The sequence below is a fragment of the Mesocricetus auratus genome, unplaced genomic scaffold (genome assembly GCF_017639785.1).
Source record: "Mesocricetus auratus isolate SY011 unplaced genomic scaffold, BCM_Maur_2.0 Super-Scaffold_100006, whole genome shotgun sequence".
In the NCBI taxonomy this organism is placed as follows: domain Eukaryota; kingdom Metazoa; phylum Chordata; class Mammalia; order Rodentia; family Cricetidae; genus Mesocricetus; species Mesocricetus auratus.
The window spans coordinates 76,847,220-76,866,700 of record NW_024429190.1 but is presented as its reverse complement, the minus strand read 5'-3'; the positions used below and the strand labels follow the sequence as shown (position 1 = coordinate 76,866,700).

At 40.0% G+C, this 19,481-nt stretch overlaps 1 protein-coding gene across 7 annotated transcripts in view; it reads right to left on the bottom strand.

Annotated features, from left to right (window-relative positions):
• Arhgap24 (Rho GTPase activating protein 24) overlaps positions 1 to 19,481 on the bottom strand; it is a 600,446-nt gene that overhangs the window by 9,554 nt on the left and 571,411 nt on the right. For all 7 annotated transcript variants that reach the window (XM_040747531.1, XM_040747530.1, XM_040747529.1 and 4 more), the window contains 3 exons: positions 14,707 to 14,914; positions 4,936 to 5,068; positions 2,209 to 2,282 (listed from right to left, as the gene is read on the bottom strand). In XM_040747531.1, the coding sequence (XP_040603465.1) occupies positions 2,209 to 2,282; positions 4,936 to 5,068; positions 14,707 to 14,914 (415 nt within the window). The remainder of the gene's footprint in view (positions 1 to 2,208; positions 2,283 to 4,935; positions 5,069 to 14,706; positions 14,915 to 19,481) is intronic.

Here is a 19,481-nt window from a genome sequence, read left to right as displayed (position 1 = left end):
TTGGGAAATGTATGAACTGAAATACGCTCAAAGATGACTATAGAATTGAAACTATATGGAGATTCAAACATCTCTCACTGAAATGTACAGAAATTACAGTGCAAATGATGAGACATAAGGTTTTTGGAAATATATCAAAGAACCTCTCCAGCTTGGTATGGTTTCGTGTCCACTGTCTATTAAGTGTGTTTGGATTTTGCTGTGGGTTTTGAGAGTCGAGGATATGCATTCCTTTCTGTTGTGGTTTACACGAATGCACCACAAAGGTTCCCCTGTTAAAGGTGTTTGACACTGTTGGGAAATGATGGAGCCTTCAAAGATTAAGTTTAGTGGGAGGTTCCAGTCACTGTGGGGGTGTCCTTGAAGGAGATGAGATTCAGCCCCTGATGGATAACAGTGAGGAAAAGAGAGAGAGAGAGAGAGAGAGAGAGAGAGAGAGAGAGAGAGAGAGAGAGAGAGAGAGAGAGAGAGAGCATGAAACTGGCAGTGGATAGGGAAGAAATTGGAGGGAAGGGAGTTGAGTGGACCTGATTAAGCACATAATATGCATGTGTGAATTCTCAAACAATAATATTATCAAAATGTCAAAATGAACAGAACACACACACACACACACACACACACACACACACAACAAGACAAAAGCTAGAAAAGCCTCAGCCCTTCTTCTCTGAGCAACTGTAGCTGGACCCTTTAAAGACATTTGTGAAGAAATGGTAAAGCTTCTGGGCGTTGTACTAACTGAAGAAAAATGCAGTGATCTGAAATGCAATAGGCAAAGGCAATACATGGCTTGCCAATAAAAGATACTTGAAGTTTAAAAACAACCTTGGTCACTAAGCAAATGGCTTTGTCACATGTTTCTTCCTTGTTATCCTGCCTCACAGCAGGAGCATAGAGACAGGACAGATTGAGAACGAACTGAACATCAGATACTCTGAAACTGAAACTAATCAACCATGTATTCTTTAAAGTTGATTAGCTCAGGGTATTTTCTTACAGTAATAAAAAGATGACTAGCATGCTTCCAGTGCCTTGGATATTATTTATCTACACATTCAGTGAGAGAATGGTATATAAGATCATCTGGTAAAACCCATGATGGCACAGAAGAGGAATCACCATTGTCATGGTGAATTTATGAGCTCCAATTATAATCTATTAAAAAGTAAGCACAAACATTTTGGAATGAAAATGTCAATTCTATTGATGAAAAACTGTAAGCACGTATATCACAGTTTACTATGTGCTAAAGAATAAAGGGTAGCAGATAGCTCATCCTCAGGCACTTTTAGTAGGAAAACTGTTCTGTTTGGAGCATCTACACTGGTTGGATCACAACTATTCCCACCTCTGGTTACTCATCTTCCTCTGGCTTCTGCTGTCACTAGGTACACAGTTGGTACATACATAGATGACATTCACACAATCACATAAACATTTTAAAAATAAAGCTTTAAAAGACCACCTACGTGTTTCAAGAGAAATATTTTTTATTGTGTTAAGACTTGCAGTAGATTCAAACATGCTGATTTTCCCACTTACTTGAGGAGAAGGAGGTAAACTTCTCTTGCCTGATACAATAACCTCAGTGAATTAAAAACTCCTGAATGTTTTCCATGTTTGTAAATATGTGTTGGTTAAAACATGTCTTGCTTTTGGAAGGTATGAAGTTGAAGGTCCTCCTTGTTTCTAAAGAGAGTAATCACTAGGAAGAGATCTGATGGAGGTTTGAGAACCCCCTTGTACTCACAGTTGTCTGTGAATGCCACAGTGCCCAGTACCCTGAACCTCATGATGACTGTGTGAAGTATCTGGATTCACTACTTCTTTTTACTCAGAAAATGAGGGAAAATTGCATAAAGGTTTAGAAGAAAATAGTCCACGACAGACTAGGCCTTCCCAAACTGGCTTCCTCATCAGAAGGCCACATGTGACTCTCTTAGGAGCACTCCACAGATGACTGATGAAAGCCCAGAACAATCTATCTTTAATGTGTGGAGGTGAGAGCCATTTAAATCCATCAGATTACAAAATCAAGCAAATTTCAGTACTCAGGAACTCTTTGAGATAACCTTGTCAAATTTATTAATTTTCTGTGAGACTGACGTGGATGCCAAGGTTGTTTTATTCATTGTTACATGTAAATTACCACCAAATTAAAAATAATTCTGTCTGGTTCAGTTTTGTGGGGAGGGAAGTTCCTACCTGCAGATATACTTCAAGAGGTTGTAGTTAACCACCGGCAAACTCTTCACTTGTTTCATTAATTCCTTCACACCCTGAGTACAAACAAGAAAAGAAGGAAAGTATATTATCTTTTCTGTGTTTATCTTGAGAGCCAAGCAAATAGGAAATAGCCATACAGGTTTTCCAGCTGTTGTTATTACTTTTTAAAACATAGTCAGGGAATGATCCTACCCTGAGAATGTTCCCCTATCACAATGAACAATTTAGAAATATTTCCAAAGATGCAGAAATATTTTAAATACCTCTATGAATACAGCCACATATTGCATGATAACATTTCAGTGAAAGACAGTGGCCCAATAGACTACCATTCCGGATGCCATGTGGCTTCTGCATAATAAACCAACTAATAGAGACACACTCCTCAGGGCTGATGTGCAGTATAAGGCTGCTATTTTAGAAACAGTTTTAAAATTGAAGCTACTTTAACATTGAAAAAATTCTTTATTTTTTACTTGAAAACAGAAGATAGTTTCATTTGCAATAAAGTTATCTAAAAAAGAAAACAAACAAATAACATTGACATAGTGACTGTCCTTCACAAGTGAACATGCCTAGAATCTCAACACACATGTGCCTGTTGGCAAGCACCTCTCTGCAGGCAACATGTCTAGCACACGTCTACCTCATATCATTGGGCATAGGATACGGAGAAGGCTCATTCAAGGGGTTTTCACAAAGGATTAATGTCTGTGGTTTTGATGAATGTAGAGTGTCCTCTAGCATATAAAGGCCACAGAAAGGTCAGTTGATAATGGGGTCTGATTTATTCTTTCTATACATGCCAGGCAGTATGTATTTTAGGTTTCACAAGACAGAAGGGCCCTGTTACGGCTACTCAAGTATTCTCTTGTGGTTCAATGGAAGCTCCTGGCAGTGCTAAGTAGCATGGAAAACAGAAGGGTTTATGAGCAGAAGTAGCAGTTCAGGTCATGGCTGACAAGAACAGCACTGGTGGAAAGCACACATTTCCACAGTCTTGAGACCACTCAATGTCTATGTGATGAAGAGTACAGTTGCCCTTTCCTGGCACCACAGGCAAGAATGGACTCAACATGAGAACTGAAGTAAGCGCCTCCTAAGAGCATGTAGAACTAAATCCCTTTAATCTTCCATTAAACAAAAGCTTCTGGGCAATGAAACAAAAAGTAAGAGCAATAAAACATGGATAAACAAGATTTCATTGAAATGGTTAAAAAAACTTCTGATACAAAGTTTTTGATGAAATAAAGCATCTGGAAAGTGAAGAGTTAACATGGTGAATGGGAGAACTATTTTCAAATGTATGCGAATATGATTTATATCTAAACTATATTTACAGTTTAACAATAATAGACAAATAGGATTGCTTTCCACAGCTGAAGATTTAACTGACTGTAGATTAAAACTATTAGAAAAAGTTACTTCTGTACTAAACATGGGAAGACTTTTCCTAAACAGACCCAAAATTACTATTTGTAGAACCACTGTATTGTACTAGCTTTTAGAGATATCTAGAACTGATTTAAAACATACGGGAATTTGTTCATAGGTTATACAAATAACACACAATTTTATATAAAAGACACAAATATCAGGGCTTGGGTATCCTCAGGGAATCCTGGAACTAAGCCCTTTGGGGATTAGGATGACTGACATTCAAGTAAAATGTAGTGCAGTCTGACTAGATCTCCAAAGAAAATGCAAAAATAATAAAATAACAGATGAGAAGATAGCATCATGAGTCATAGAAAACACATCATTCGACCTCAGAGACACGCCTCTTCTCATGTGGAAGAGTCTACGACAAGTAGATGTGGGTCTTGTAATTTAAGAAAAGCGGCACGAGAGAGAAAGACACCATGGGACAGGGTTCAAGCAGAGGGTTTATTTTTAATTAGGAAAAGGGATCATATAAAGGGGAAAGGGGGGCTGGAGAGATGGCTCAGAAGTTAAGAGCAATGGCTACTTTTCCAGAGGTACTGAGTTCAATTCTCAGCAACTACATGGCGACTCACACCCATCTGTAATGAGACCTGGTGCCCTCTTCTGGTACAGCACAAATGAACTCAGGAACAGATGGGAGAAGTGAATCATGAAACAAACAAGACACTGAGCCGTGAAATGAAATGTGCAGAAGAGGTAAGTCTATAGGGGAAGAAAATAGACCCGTGGCTTCCAGTCTGGGGCAAGAGAGATGGGAAAAAGGACTGAGGATTATATAGAGATAATGAAAACCTTAGGTACTCTAATATTAGATTTTGGTGATGCTTGTACAAGCCTGGGAATATACTAAAAGACACTGAAATACATACTTTCTATGGTATATTCATAGAACACAAATAATACCTCAAAAATAACATTTTTAACAAAACAAGCAATTTTTTTGCCATTTTGGGAGAAGACAACACAAAAAATATGGCACAAGTTGTTTCCTGGATCAGGAAGCCCAAGGCAGCAGTGCCACCAGCCGTTAGGAGACTGTACGGGGAGGGACTTCACTCATCCAGCCGTATTCTCTTCTTAAACAAACAGGGTTAAACATAGGTGTTTGCCTGCATACGGAGATCTCAATGTGATGCCATCAAATCACACACGGTAAGACAATCCAAGGACCGGTGGTTGGGGGAGGAAACTTTCAAACTGAAGACAAAAAAATCACAGACATCACGAGTATGTGTTCATGCGGAAGTGGCATCAACTTACTGCTTCCTCCTCCTTGCTGAGCAGTGTGGCACAGGACAAAAAGTCTTCATACTTTGCATAAGGAATGACAGGCTCTGGGAGTTCTCGGAGATACAGTTTTAGCAGGGATGCCACAGTGTGGACGTCCGTGTTGCTGCAGAAACAAAAGTTTGGAGACATCGTTGGCATAAATTTACATAATCCTATTTGAATTTTCATCACATGTATTTCTAAGAAAATTGTGTCCAAGTCTGTAAATGAATCAGCCGGTCCAGTTTTCAGGGAGCACAGGTTTCCATAATGCCCAGTAGATGCCACCACAGGAGGCAGGAGAGGAACTCTGAAGGACACCAAGTCTCCAGTCTGGTTTCAGAACATTTAAAAGGTCAAACATTTTTCCAGCTTGTATAGCTAACAATAAACAAAAAACACCAACTCTGGGAAATAATAAGACTATATCAGATTATAAGGAAAATAAGACAATTTACAAAAACCTCCATCAAGTTTGTACAAGTGTGAATGCATATATTATTTCTAATTTCTCACTTCATCTTCAAAAGGTTGAACTTATTTTCAGGAAGACACAAGTCATTTCTGATATCTGAAACTTAGCATGCACTAACGGTTTAAGCGCATCTTATTTTGAACATGGCCGATTTTGCATAATTCCTTGTCTAGTATTATAAAATACACATGAGTTCTTATAGACTAAGAAGGGCAATGCTGTGAACATTTATTATGAACCTTTACATAGCTTTCATAATTTATCTTTGGCTGAATACCCAGAGTGGCAGGATAATCTGCAAGAACATTGATGTGATTCACAGTTTTGTTGTTTGTGTCTCCCATTTCTCTTAATCCCAAAGACAGCTGATAGTGTAGACAAGACTGGTGCTTGGCATATATATCAATGCTATGCAATATGCAATATAATGATAGAATGCTTATAAATGCATTTATATAGCGAAAGGAGAGAAGAAGGAAACACTTGAAGGCTAATCCCTGCGACCCAGGGAAATGGAAACAAGCCATCAGAGATCTGGAGGAAGTTAGGGTTTGCACTTCACTCTCAGGCTGTGGGGGCACATGGGGCCTCACCCAAGGAGGATTCTGCTGGGGAAGATAGGATACAGGCCACTCTCAGGCTGTGGTTATACAAGGGGGCTACCCACCCCCAAGGTCTCTGCTGGGTCATAGGCACTAGGATGTCCTGCCTCGTGAACATGCTCTTATTCCAAAGATGGCATGTGTGTAGAATCTCTACAAAACCATACAAGGTAGGACAATGTGCCGCCAGGCTTTCGGTTGTTAACTCCTGGGTTGACTTCATCCTGTATTTACTGCACACCACTCCATATTGTGTGTTATGTCAAAGACTTCAGGGTTTAAGGAAAAGGCATTATTCTATCCTGCTCATCATATGCAGACCAACAGACACAGCCAATACCCCAATTTAAATGGCTAAGATAATAAGAACTGGCCACAAATGCTGGTAAGGATGCCGGGGAAAGGACACTCATTCACTGCCAGTGAGAGTACAAACTGTCACAGCCACTACGGAAATCCGTGTGGAGTGCCTTCACAAATCTAGAAACAGATCTGCCACATGATCCAGCTATCCCTGTCTTGGGCATATACACAAAGGACTCCACATCCTACTACAGAGATAGCTGCTCATCCATGTCCATTGCTGCTCTACTCACAATAGCCAGGAAATGGAAATGGCCTAGATGACCAGCGGATGAATGAATGAGGGAAAATGTAGTGTATTTACACAACTGAATACTTTTTTAGATGTTAAGAAACATGAAATTATGAAATACACAGGTAAGTAAATGGAGCTGGGAAGAATAATTTTAAAGACAGTCTTTAAGGTTTCTGTAAGTGGCGTCATTGACGATGTTTGAACAGTAGGTGGCGCAAGTGCAAAGTGAGATTCAGGAGGCTGCCTGAGAAGTATCAAAGGCTGCAAGATGGTTCCACCAGCCGACCTTGTAAACCAGAGCCACGAATGCCCCAGAGGTGGAAACATTTGCGCTGAGTGAAAGCAAAGGGGTGGAACATAGCAGGACTGTGATTTGATTCCTTCTCTTAGTAAGATTACAATTAATTGTCTAGCATTATAGCACACATGCACAACACTAATTATGCAGAAATGATTAAGGCAAAAAAGACCAAGTATATTTGGCCTTCATTCAGATGGTGGCAGGTTGCTAAACTTTTTTGTTGTTTATTTAAAGCCTAAATCTTAAAGTGTATGACTGTTTTGTGGCCGTATTGGACCTCAGGCACTTTGCAAAACCAGAGGCTTTTGAAGTTTTCCAGCAGCCTTGGTTTGGACTTCCCTTCTGCTCCTAAGGAGAACACAGTCTCTTGTGGACAGGTTCCAGCATGCTTTGCTCTGATTTACCTCCTGGGGCTCTCAGTCACTGGGGCCACTGCTACCAGGCTATAGCAGCAGGAAATCTGAGGCTTTTTAGAAAACCTCTATTTCAAAAAAAAAATCCCAAAATACAACAACAAAAAAACCCCAAAACCAAACCATCCCAATACTGACTCTCCAGCCTCAACTTTCTACTGCTTCTCCTAATTAACATTGGCTTTAATATCTGCAACCAATTAAATACCAATACCATGTGTCGATTATGTAGTCTGCCTAACTATATATCTCAGTATTCCTCAAAGTAATATGACTTGTCACAGGAAAATCCATATACAGCAGAGAATAAAGCCCCACACATGACCAACAACAGTGACATCTGGACACAGGCCACCACCACTGCAGGACAGTGAGGAGGTTCTGTGACTGTCTGACTCCTGAAGTCCCCAAACAGGACACCACACCGGCAGAAAGTCTTCTTGATTAATCACTCAGAGCTGAGCTACCTCAGAGGGGAGCTGCTTGGTGGGAGTATCAAACTCCCTGCCCATGTGTCATTAGACAGGCCTGAGTTCCTCAATGGCTAACTACATGTAAACATTATGATAGTCAGTCATATCCACTATATCCATGGACGGCAAGAAAGGAGACAGAGATGGCGTAGACCCCGCAAAAGAGCTGCCAGGGCCAGAGAAGCTGTGTGACAGCCAGAGTGATGGGCATGCGCATGCGCATCTCGTTTCTACATGCCTGTGTGAGCTTCCCTTCTCAATCTGACCTCACAGCACGAAGCACTTAAAGGAGCCTTCCCTGAGGCTGTCTGTGACTGAACTCTTTATATGTCCTCATGGGTCGCCTTCCATTCATCCTGCGCTCCTTCACCCACGGGATGTACAGTACACACACCGCCTCATGCTACTTACTGGAAAGAACAGAGATCGGTCACACGGATCCCTTTGTCCTCTGCGGGCTTCCATCCCTCACTAGACCACACCAACACTTTTCCTTCACCATACCTCCTTATTTTCTGATTTACAACATTCTCTGTACATTCTAACTAATGTGACAGGAATGTGATTTTCAGGACACTCTCTAGATTTACTTTAAATTTCTTGCACTGTGTATAGTCTATGCACAATATGGAACCCTTAACCATCTAAACAGAGATATGAGATGCTATAGGAATCCCTCCTAACTCCAATCTTCCTTTCCACACACACACACACACACACACACACACACATACACATACACACTCATATATTCAAATGCCACCATAATTACAAGTTAAACCCTACACAGGAAAAACCTTGTAAGGTTTAAGCCTCAAAATTAGACAAGGGAAGTTTTCAGTCTGGATACTGTGTGCAGAATGCAATTTAATCAATCCCTCGGTTTAACCCAACACAATGAGTTTCCAATGCAGCCACACAGGATGGCATTACAGATATTGTGAAGTTATCTACAAGAGGAACAACAAAAGAACCTAAAATTTCCTCGAAATTAAGAAATAATAACGTTGCGTTCATCAGATATCAGGCAAGGACATGGATGGGGCTGAAGGCATGCAGCAGCAACGTTAAGCAGCAAGGACTCTAAACTGTCCTGCTGTAGCTGAGCTTGGCTCCGTTTCAGCTCATCAAGACGCAGAGAAGCCTGTCCCAGGGAACACGCAGATCCAGACCACACCAAACATCTATTTGTAAAAGTTTGTCTTTTTTAAGTGTGCTTTTTACTACCTGTCAAAAATGGTGCTGTCTTTGGTAGTGGAACCTGAATCTGGTTAAAGTCTGTCACTGCACACCTACACGAATGTCACCCGTCAATTCCACACAGAAACTGAAGACCTAGTTCCTGATGATGCTATTTTCCCCAACTTCTAAACAAACTGAGGCACGTCACCATGCTGCTTGTGACCAAAGACATCGCTGTACATTCTCACACTGTTGCAGCCTGGGTTCTAGCTAGCCCTTCCCAGGTTATGGTTTTAGGACTATACACTAAGAAGGAAATCACATGAGGATTTATTTAAAGCACAGACCACTAGGCACCTCGTAATGTTTATATGAGGAGAATGAATCTAAAGGTATACTTGCAAATTACTGTCATGCAAAATGATGTCTGGGAGCTGCTTTCCCATCTGCAGCGCTCTCCACTTTGAAGATCACGTGTTATAACTCAGATCAATAAAGCCAAGAGCTCTCTATTGCTCTCCAGAGGATTTGGTTTTAATTTTCTCTCTCTGCTCTGTCTTCTAACTTTCAGAATAAAAAAATTATCTGCTGAGGTATAGTCTATTAGTTTGTTTTTTGTTTTTTTTGGCCAAAACATTTTTATAAAAATAAGAATGAATGGGGAGGCTAGAAGGGAGGATGGGGGGTACCTGGGACACTAGCTTCTTTGCAGGACCCTTGGACAGAATGTATGTTATCATCAGCTGCATACAGCCTTTTCCCTGTCTTGAGCAGTGTTGCAAGTTTGTCACTCCTGAGCAGTTAATCGTAGGACAGTGACACCCACACCGCCAAACTCCTGACCCCATGTCTCCCAGCACTTTAAAAATGCACCCTGACAGCTGTCACCATCTGGATAACTTCACAAACAACAATAGGGCTCTAATTTGATTTTACACCTCCCTTATTTTCTTTGCTTTGAAGTGGAGAGGAGTTTAATACAAAATGTGATGTATTGGCTTGTTGTCATTCCTAAGGAGCAAGATGAAAACAAGAATGCTTGGAAACTATGACAGCTATTTGTTTGCTGTTTTAACTGATGAGAGCAATTCCTCAAATACAGATTCTTTCAGGTCAGTGAGAGGGTCTTCTCTCACAAAATTCATTCCTTCAGAGAGGCTGTAGGGATGCGTCACAACCGCAGAAACATAAAGCCTCACACTTCACATTTACAAAGCAGTGTTCACAATGCCATGTTATAGAGAAGTTTCAGAACCAGGGTTCCAATACTGTGTGTATCTAAATCCTGCTGATCCCCACTTATAAGTCTAGGTGTTTACTGAAGTTGTATGCTATCTGTACCAAGAGATTCCTGGGTTATTAAATTTTGAAATATCTATCTCCCTTTATTCTTCTACATTTTAAATCTTGTACAAAATATGAGCTAAATATAACTTTAATAATATTTTAATTAAAATGTTATAACATTTAATGGTGTCAAAATGTTAAATATTTTAAAATTAGAATTAGAAAATGTGCTTTAAGAGTCAAATGTCAGTACTTCACAGTAGAGTTTCAACGGGCAGAGATTGTTGGTGAAGAATAACTTTCCAGTATTTCTTTCTAGCTTTTAGCAAATATATCTTGACTGGTCAAGGTGAAAACTAAGTCCTATTGACTCCATTAAAAGAAATCATGATTAAAGCACACAGGGAAAGATGTTGATCCAAGGATTGATTGTTTTTAATACCAATTTTAATTTAATATCCCACACAAATGGCGAATCTTGGTTGTTAACTTAAATCAATCTGGAAACAACTAAAACCCACGCTGCTTGCTCTCCGGTGAGTGATTTTCTCGGTCAGATTGTCTGAAGCAGGAAGAACCACACCTAAGTCTGAGTGACTTCTGGTGGAGGTCCAGCTAAATGAGACAGAAGAAGGAAACTCTGTTTTCTGCCTACTTGCCTTCAGTCTTTCCTGTACACCCATCTATGGGTTGCCGGAGCCTTCCTTCACTGATCTTAGAAGCAGCTTCTTTCAGGATTCCAGTGTGGACTGAATACAGCCACTTTTCAGGAACCCTCCATGCATTCAGTGTCAGACTGGGACTGCTGAGACATCCAGCCTCAAGGACTGAACAGTTACAAGATACTTGGTCTCTCCAGTGTGACACAGCTGTTGTTGGACAACCCAGACCTCATCCTGTAAGGCAGCCTAATAAATCCCCTTAACACATATTCATTATATTAATTCTGTTCCTTTAGAGACCCCTGACTCACACACCGTGAGTTTCTGCAGCTTTCATCACATTCTCTTATTCACTAAATACATTACAAGAAAGTTTTTCAAACACAAGTCTGTGTACAAGCATATGCCCCCTTGCCATGTTATTCCATTAATCATCTATTGGTGTGAATAGATTTGCTATTATAAAAATCAATATTAAACAATGTTGTAGTTAAGTTTTTCTTCATATATCTATTTTGCTTCCTAGACTAAAACTGTTTAAAGATGTGGTGATATATTATTTATGACTTATTAAAGTTTACCTGAGGGTACAGAAAGCAAAGCTAGCCACAAGTCATAGGGCCAGGCAATAGCGGTACACACCTTTAATTCCAGCAGCCATACTCACTAGCCATAGAGCCAGTGGGTGGTGGCAAACACCTTTAATCCCAGGACTCAGAACACAGGCAGATGGATCTTTGTTAATTCAAGGCCACATTGAGATACATAAAATTGATCCAGTCCTAAAGAGAAGTAGCTCACACAAAGGTAATCTCACCGTTTGAGATTCCATGCCTTTAATCCAAGCACGAGGGAGGTATAAAAGAAAAAAAAACAAAAGGGTCTCATGAAGATTCAGTCTCCAACCTCATTGAGGAGAGGCATCAGTCTAGGATTGCAGTCTGAGGTTTTGTGGAGCAAGCTGGATCACCCTTTCAGTCTGAGGTAGAGGCAAGAGTTAGTGGCTAACTGCTTTGTTTTTCTGACCTTCAGGTTGAAGCTTGAACCCCAATAATAGTCTCTGTGTTTTTATATTCGCACTACATAAAGAAGAAACTTAAGAGCATATCCTGCTTTTGCAGAGCACCAGACTTTGGTTTCCAGCACCCAAGATGGGTGGCTCATAACTGCCTGTAACTCCAGCTACAGGGGATCTTACATGCTCTTTTGGATTTCATATGTACCCAAGTCACATGTGTATATTCTCTTACACAGACACACATGCATATACATATAAAAATAAATATTTAAACAATTGTTTTAAAGACGTTAGTAATTTTAAATGTTCTAGGAGGACTATACCACAGTGTGCTGTTGTTGATATTAGAGTTTATATCCAATAGGTGCTGTCAGCACATGATCATTATTCACATCTTTGCTGGTAGGACAATAAAGGGTATTGAATGATGCAGTGAGCATGTCTTATAGTCTTGAGAATACAGTCTCAGTATCCCTCCCTTCTCCACAGGCTTTAATGTCTTCTTGTTTGTCTGCTCTCTGGAGCTGTGTCTAGTTGCATTAGTGTGAGGCTTTGGGGTGATTGTAGAAGATACTAGTGAGAAATTATGCCTTCAGCTATATTGGAATAAAGGAGCATGATTCAGCTTTCAGAACATAAAGGTTTTTGCCATATAATGCAAATGATATTAAGATAAAACATTATTTTTCAGTTAAATTTTAAAGTGAAGGATGGGGATCATTCACAAAATATCAACAGTAAAAGATTCTTAATGATACTTAATAATTTCTTGTCTGGAAGTTTTACTATTTTTCATATTTCACAGTACTATATTTCTCCTTCTGACTTTCTGAATATATTGAATACATTCCAGACTAAGGCAGTGCTATACATTATTATTATACCTTTTGTTTTGGTTTTTGAGACAGAGATTCTCTATGGCTTTGGAGCCTGTCCTGAAACTCTCTCTGTAGTCAAGGCTGCCTCAAACTCACAGAAGTATCCTTGTATCAGTCTTCCGAGTACTGGAATTAAAGGTGTGCAACACCAATTCCCGGCAAGCTAAACATTCTTAAATGAAATATTATTATTGAAATTATTACATTGGCAACATTTCTATATCTACTGATAACTTTTTAAACGTGTACAGCCACTCTGAAAATCAGAGTATGGCAGTGTCTCAGAAAATTGGGAATCAATCTACCTCAAGACCCAGCAATATACCCAAAGGATGCTTAATCATGCCACAAGAACACTTGCTCAGCTATATTCATAGCAGCATTATTTGTAATAGCCAGAACCTGGAAACAACCTAAATGCCCATCAACCGAAGAATGGATAAAGAAAATGTGGTACATTTACACAATGGACTATTACTCAATGGTAAAAAACAATGACATCTTGAAATTTGCAGGCAAATGGATGGAAATAGGGAAAAAAAAAGATCCTGAGTGAGGCAACCCAGACCCAGAAAGACACAGTATGTATTCACTCATAAGTGGATATTAGACATAAAGCAAAGGGTAACCAGACTACAACTCACAAGCCCAGAGAAGGTAGGTAAAAAACAGGACCCTAAGAGGGACACACATGGAGGGTCCCAGTAAGGGAAAATAGTTAAGATCTCCTGGGTTAACTTAGAGGGAGTAAAAGGGAGGATCAAGAAGGCTGACTTGGGGGAGGGAGAAAGGGGGAGAATGAGAGCAATAAAAGAGATATCTTTATAGAAGGAGCCATTATGGAGTTAGGGAGAAACCTAACTAGAGAAATTCTCAGCAATCTACAAGGATGATCCCAGTTAAGACTCCTAGCAATAATGGCGAAGGTGTCTGAATGAGCCTTCCCCTGTAATCAGGTTAGTGACTACTCTATTGTCATCATAGAACCTACATTCTCGTAACTGACAGAAGCAGATGCAGTGACCCACAGCCAAGCACTGGACTGACCTCCTGGATTTCAGTTGAAGAGAGGGAGGAGGGATCATATGAACAAGGCCACGTCTAGAACATGATGGAGAAAACCACAGAGACAGCTGACCTGAGCTAGTGGGTGCTCATGGACTATGGACAGACAGCTGGGGAACCTGTATGAGAATGAACTAGATCCTGTGAATGTGGGAGACAGTTATATGTCTTGATCAGTTGCAGGGGACCCTGGCAGTGACACCAGGACCTATCCCAGGTACATTAGCTGGACTTTTTGGAGCCCATTCCCTGTGGTGGGATACCTTGCTCAGCCTTGATGGGGGGGAGGGGCTTGGTCCTCCCTCAACTTGGTTTGCCAGACTTCCTTGACTCCCCAAGGAAGGCATTACCCCCTCTGAGGAATGGATGGGGTTGGAAGGGGAGGGAATTGTGGGGTGGAGAAGGGAAGGGAGGGGGAACTGGGGTTGGTACGTAAAATGAAAAATACATGTTTTTAAATGAATTAAAAAATCCCTTAACTGAAAGAAAAAAAAGACATTTTAAAAGACATACAACAGATTAATCTTCCCAAGACAAAAGGTTAATATAGTTTGAATTCTAGTACCAGGGTAAAGCATGAGTAATAATGCCTTAAAATGAGGCAAAGTGAACAGCAGGGAACAACACCGAAAGTGCCGCAATGTTTCCTTTGTTACTTGGTAAAATTAATCCAGAACCGTGCAGTCAAATTTAATACTCTACTCTCTGCTTGCCACGTCAGTCATTAGACCTCAGCCATGGTATCCCTTTGCCCAGTCCGAACATCTCTTGAGGGATGCTCAGTGAAGCCGTCACGTGTCCCATATACCTGTCAAAGGAGGGCTTCTCGCCACAGTCGAATGCATCCTGAAGCTCCTTGACAAGGTTGGCCTGGCCAGGCAGCCGGAAGAGGCCCTCTTCCTTCAGCCCCCACTGTCGGATGAAGTCCACACACTGCTCCACCAGCATGGGCGCCAGCCGGTTCCCATACCTTTTCTCGTATCGGACAGTGTCTTCCAGTTTCTGTCCAAAGATACCTGGAAAAAGAAGAAATCACAGTAAAAAGGAGATTCTTATTGTCTCCCCATTCATCGCTGTCTTTTCAAACTCATAAAGGGCACAAGTTGGAATGGTCGTTAAGTATCTGATGTTTGCTATTTCGCATCAGTATACAAACAAATTCGCTGCATAGAGTGAACAGGGTTTCCCTCCGCCACCCCTTCCTTGGGTATTCGCACATGAGTTTATGAAAGGGGAAGAAAAGTCGATGCTATCTGTTAAAATTGTGTAAGTCCCAAGAAGAGCGGGGTAAAATTCAGCAGTCATTAAGTCAGGGATTTGATAACAACAACAGATGGGCTCTGCTCCCATCTGTTATATAATGTATTTATTTATGGACTCATAATGCAGAATCATCACATTGCAAAGCAATAAAAACATCTTACTCTTAAAGAGAGTATTAGCCTGGGTGGAAATCGTGGCAATACACAAAACAGTTCTATACCTTGTACCACATCCAGCACAAATGGAGTTCACATACTGATTTTAGGAAAACAGAGTTAGGAAGTGGCATTTTCAGGGGGCAGTGGGCATGGCAGCCCACAACAGGGTGATGCAGCTTCCTTTCTTGAGTTCAGAACAAGCAGTCCCTGGATAATAGTGAGGCAAGCACTGTTCAATAATTCAGCAACCATTCACGCTCCTGTTTGCTCTTGGCATTTCTACATTAGAAGCCAGGAAATAAACACTTCTCCCATTTTCCTTGAGCAAGGTGGCCACATCCTATTCTACAGCCTGCAAAGAGGTGAGAAGCTCCTGTGGATATATGGTTTTCTTTGTAAGAAGAGTTCTAGGTAGACTTGTCCAACAACTCCTTCCTTCTTTTGCCTTTTCTAATGAGTTGGAAGTGGAGAAGAATCAGGCACAGCTATCAAAAGAAAGGCAACATGCGTAGGGAGCAGTGATAACTACTGTTGCCCACGAGAAGCAATGAATTACAACTCTCATGGGATCAAGAATTACCAATAATAACTAATGGAGTGGAGAACGAGGATTGGGTTTACCGTCATCACTGGATTTTTAAAAATTAGTATTAAACTAATACAGAAATGTAAAAGTATGCATATTTATGGGCCACCATGCCATGTTTTAATATATGCACATAACTATTGAATATTTAGGTAAAATGTGTGCATTCCATCAAACACTTGTCATTCATTTAGAATGAGAACATTAAATCCTTTATTCTGTGTTTTTTCCTTTTTTCTGTTTTCCTTTTTCTCTTTCTTTCTGTCTGTCTGTTTATTTATTTATTTATTTACTTATTGAGACAGGGTTTCTCTGTGCAACTCTGCCTGAGAAGAAACTCATTCTGTAGACCAGGCTGGCCTTGAACTCTAAGGTGGGCCTGCCTCTTCATTCTGAGTACTGGGATTAAGGCATACACTACCACCACCTGTCTGATTCCATTTTTTTTCTAACAGACTGTCACCTACACTCCATAGCATACTATACATCTTGCTCCTATCCAGCTATAACTCAATATGGTTCACTAACCTCTCTATTGCTAGCTCTTCCCAAGTCTTTTCAGCTTCCGGTATCCACTATTGTACTGTTGACTTCTAAGAGATCAACAGTTTTGGGTTTTTTACACAAATAATATCATATAATATTGAACTTCCTGTGTTGTCTTGTTTGACTTAACATAATTACTTCCAGTTCCATTCATCTTTTTGTAAAGAGCGGGATTTCAGGTTTTATGGTTAAACAGTATTCCTTTCGGCATGTACCACATTTTTCTTATTAACTAATTGATGGACATTGGCGGTTTCACTATGGTATAAGGTACTGCAATAAACATGGGTGTGTTATGTTTCTTCTAATATTCTAACTTCTGTTGGATACACACACACACACACACACACAGACATACACACACATATACCGTATGGTGGTCTTATCTTTAATTTTTTGAGAAACCCCTGGATTATCATAGCATCCATACTAAATTACATCCACAGCAGCCTGTGCAAGGGCTACACTTTCCTTCCATTTTGGTCAGCACTTTTCTGGACTTTTGATACAAGTGTTCTTACTGGAGTGAAGTGATTATGGTTTTGCTTTGCATTTTCCTGATGATTAATGATATTGAGCTTTTTTACATATACCTATTGGTCATTTAGTCCTTTTTTAGAGCTATATTTATATGTGTATATCCTATTAAAATCTAGTTACTTTGTAATGCTGTTTTCTGAGTGTATGTATGTGTGTATCCCTTTTTCAACTGAGTAGTTTGCAAATATTTTCTCCCATTTTGAACTCTTGTCTTCTCACTCTGTTGTTTCTTTTCTACATAAAATCTTTATAGTTTGATGCAACCACACTTTTCTATCTTCTGGTTTTGCTCTCTGTGCTTTAACATCTTGAATAGAAAAAATACTTCCATTTCCATGTCCTTAAGTGTTTCCCTACATTTTCTTCTTGTAGTCTCACTATTTAGAGTACCACATATAAGTCTTCAATCTATGATCCTTTTGTAGCTGGTGAGATGTAAAGATTTGGTTTCATTCTTCTGCATACTTGAATATCCAGTTTTGCCAGCCAATCTCTTTTGATTACCGTGGGCTTATTCTGAATTCGGGTATTTTAAACCTTTTCCTTTGTTTAAGATACAAGATTTTGATGTTGCCTGTGGCAGTTCTATATAAATGTTAGAATTGGCTTCTTTTCAGTTCTGTGAAGAAACTGAGTTGTTGCATTGAATCTGTGGATTGCTTTGACAGCATGGACATTTTCATATTAAATTTTTGAATCCATGAACAGGTGCTATCATTGTTTTATGGTTTTCATTGTGGAGATCCTTCTCCTCTTGGGTTAAATTTATTGCAGACTGCTTTACCTGTTTATATAACATTTTTATTAATGCTGTCAATGGAAAACTATTTCTTTCTTGAAACCTGATATTATACCAGTCTTTGTAAGAGTCAGCTCTGACTCTGTACTAAGCTACAATTACTGGGCACAGGCTGAATGAGTAACAGAGAAGATGGGGGTGAAATATTGAAACTAACCCCAGCACACTTTCCTCCAGCCAGTTTTTAAATATGAGAAAAACACTCTCCATTTGTTCAAAGGGCCGTTAAACCATCAACTCCACTTTTTCTATAAGATGCTACTAAGCAAACTTTTAACCCATTGGTGAGATCCCTTTGGAGGTATTCAAATGCTTTCAAAACAAGGTTTGCAACTACTCATGAGTAAAGAATATGGCCTCTTTTTCTGGGGGCTTCAAAAAACAAATGTTTGTTCTTTTTCAAAAAACAAATGTTAAGTTTAATGCTTTGATGTCATCCTATCAAGAATCAGAAAACAGTCCTTCAAGGCACTGCTGGGTCACTTAAACATGAAGTGTCAATATTTAAGAGTAAACTTTGTGTCTTAGACTCTACTCTAGACATTAGATACATCTTAATAAATGTACAACAGAACCTTTCTCTCAAAATCCAGGAGAAACCCATGGAAAGCTGTTCCCACTCAACTCCCACATGCACAACAATGGTGAGCCATACTCTCGGGGTGGAGTTCTATTCAAAATTAGAATAAAAACACGTCTTCAAGTTCTCGTCTCAGAATGTCTTTCCTGACTGTTCCAGGAGATGCTACAGGGAACACTGGTCTACCTTGGACATGTGTTACTTTGAGTTCCTTGAGCACTCAGGCTTATCTTTATGTTAAAATAAAATTGTCCATAGAAAGCAACTTACATTATTACATATCATATACTAAATCCATGACATATATTCTTTCATTTCCATAAGATTATGTAGAACAACTACTACATCCCCTAGTCATGTGTGGGGAATGGGCTCAGAGAGATTCAATAACTTGTTCAAGTCAGAATGGAAGTGAGCCCATGTCCTGATCATTCTCCGTAAAACCTTTGCTTGTCCCCAAGTGTCAGTGATCTTCCCCTTTACTCACAAGTCCTCATTTTCTCATGATTTAAAGACTGAAAATGTGAGCAAAACAGCATGACTTCTTTGCCAGGCATTTATCTACATCCTCTCCTCTGACATCACAGCACCCAGGAGGCAGGAGCCAACTCCACTGCTGTTTTACAGATGCCCAAGCTAGTAAACAGTGAAGTCACGTGGGCTCAGTCTCTTAAACACTACTCCTTAGTGTGGATAATTGCTGAAAAGAATGTGGGAAAGAAACCCTCTGTTTCCTACTCTACAACCTTAGTCTGTCTTATCACACTAAGGGGAGGGAGGTTCAGAACACTGAGACTAAATAAGTTGGGTGAGAAAATAGAACAAAAAGAAAAAATAAAGACCTCTGACATTTCAGTGAGGATTTCATCTTTATCGCAAGACACACATACACTTGGCAACAAGCCATGTAAAGAGATAAAGCATGTAGACACTCCCACGAGTTGTATGATCCCTGTGTGGAAATGCTAGTTTTCTGTTGTGGAACTGGTCACGCAAAGGATTGTAAAGATTGTCAGTAGGAGCAGACCTTCATCTGCTGTTCTAGAATAGAGTGGACACACTTTCTCTAGATCCCTGTGGTAAGTACAAGCATAAGAATGAACTTCCTGAG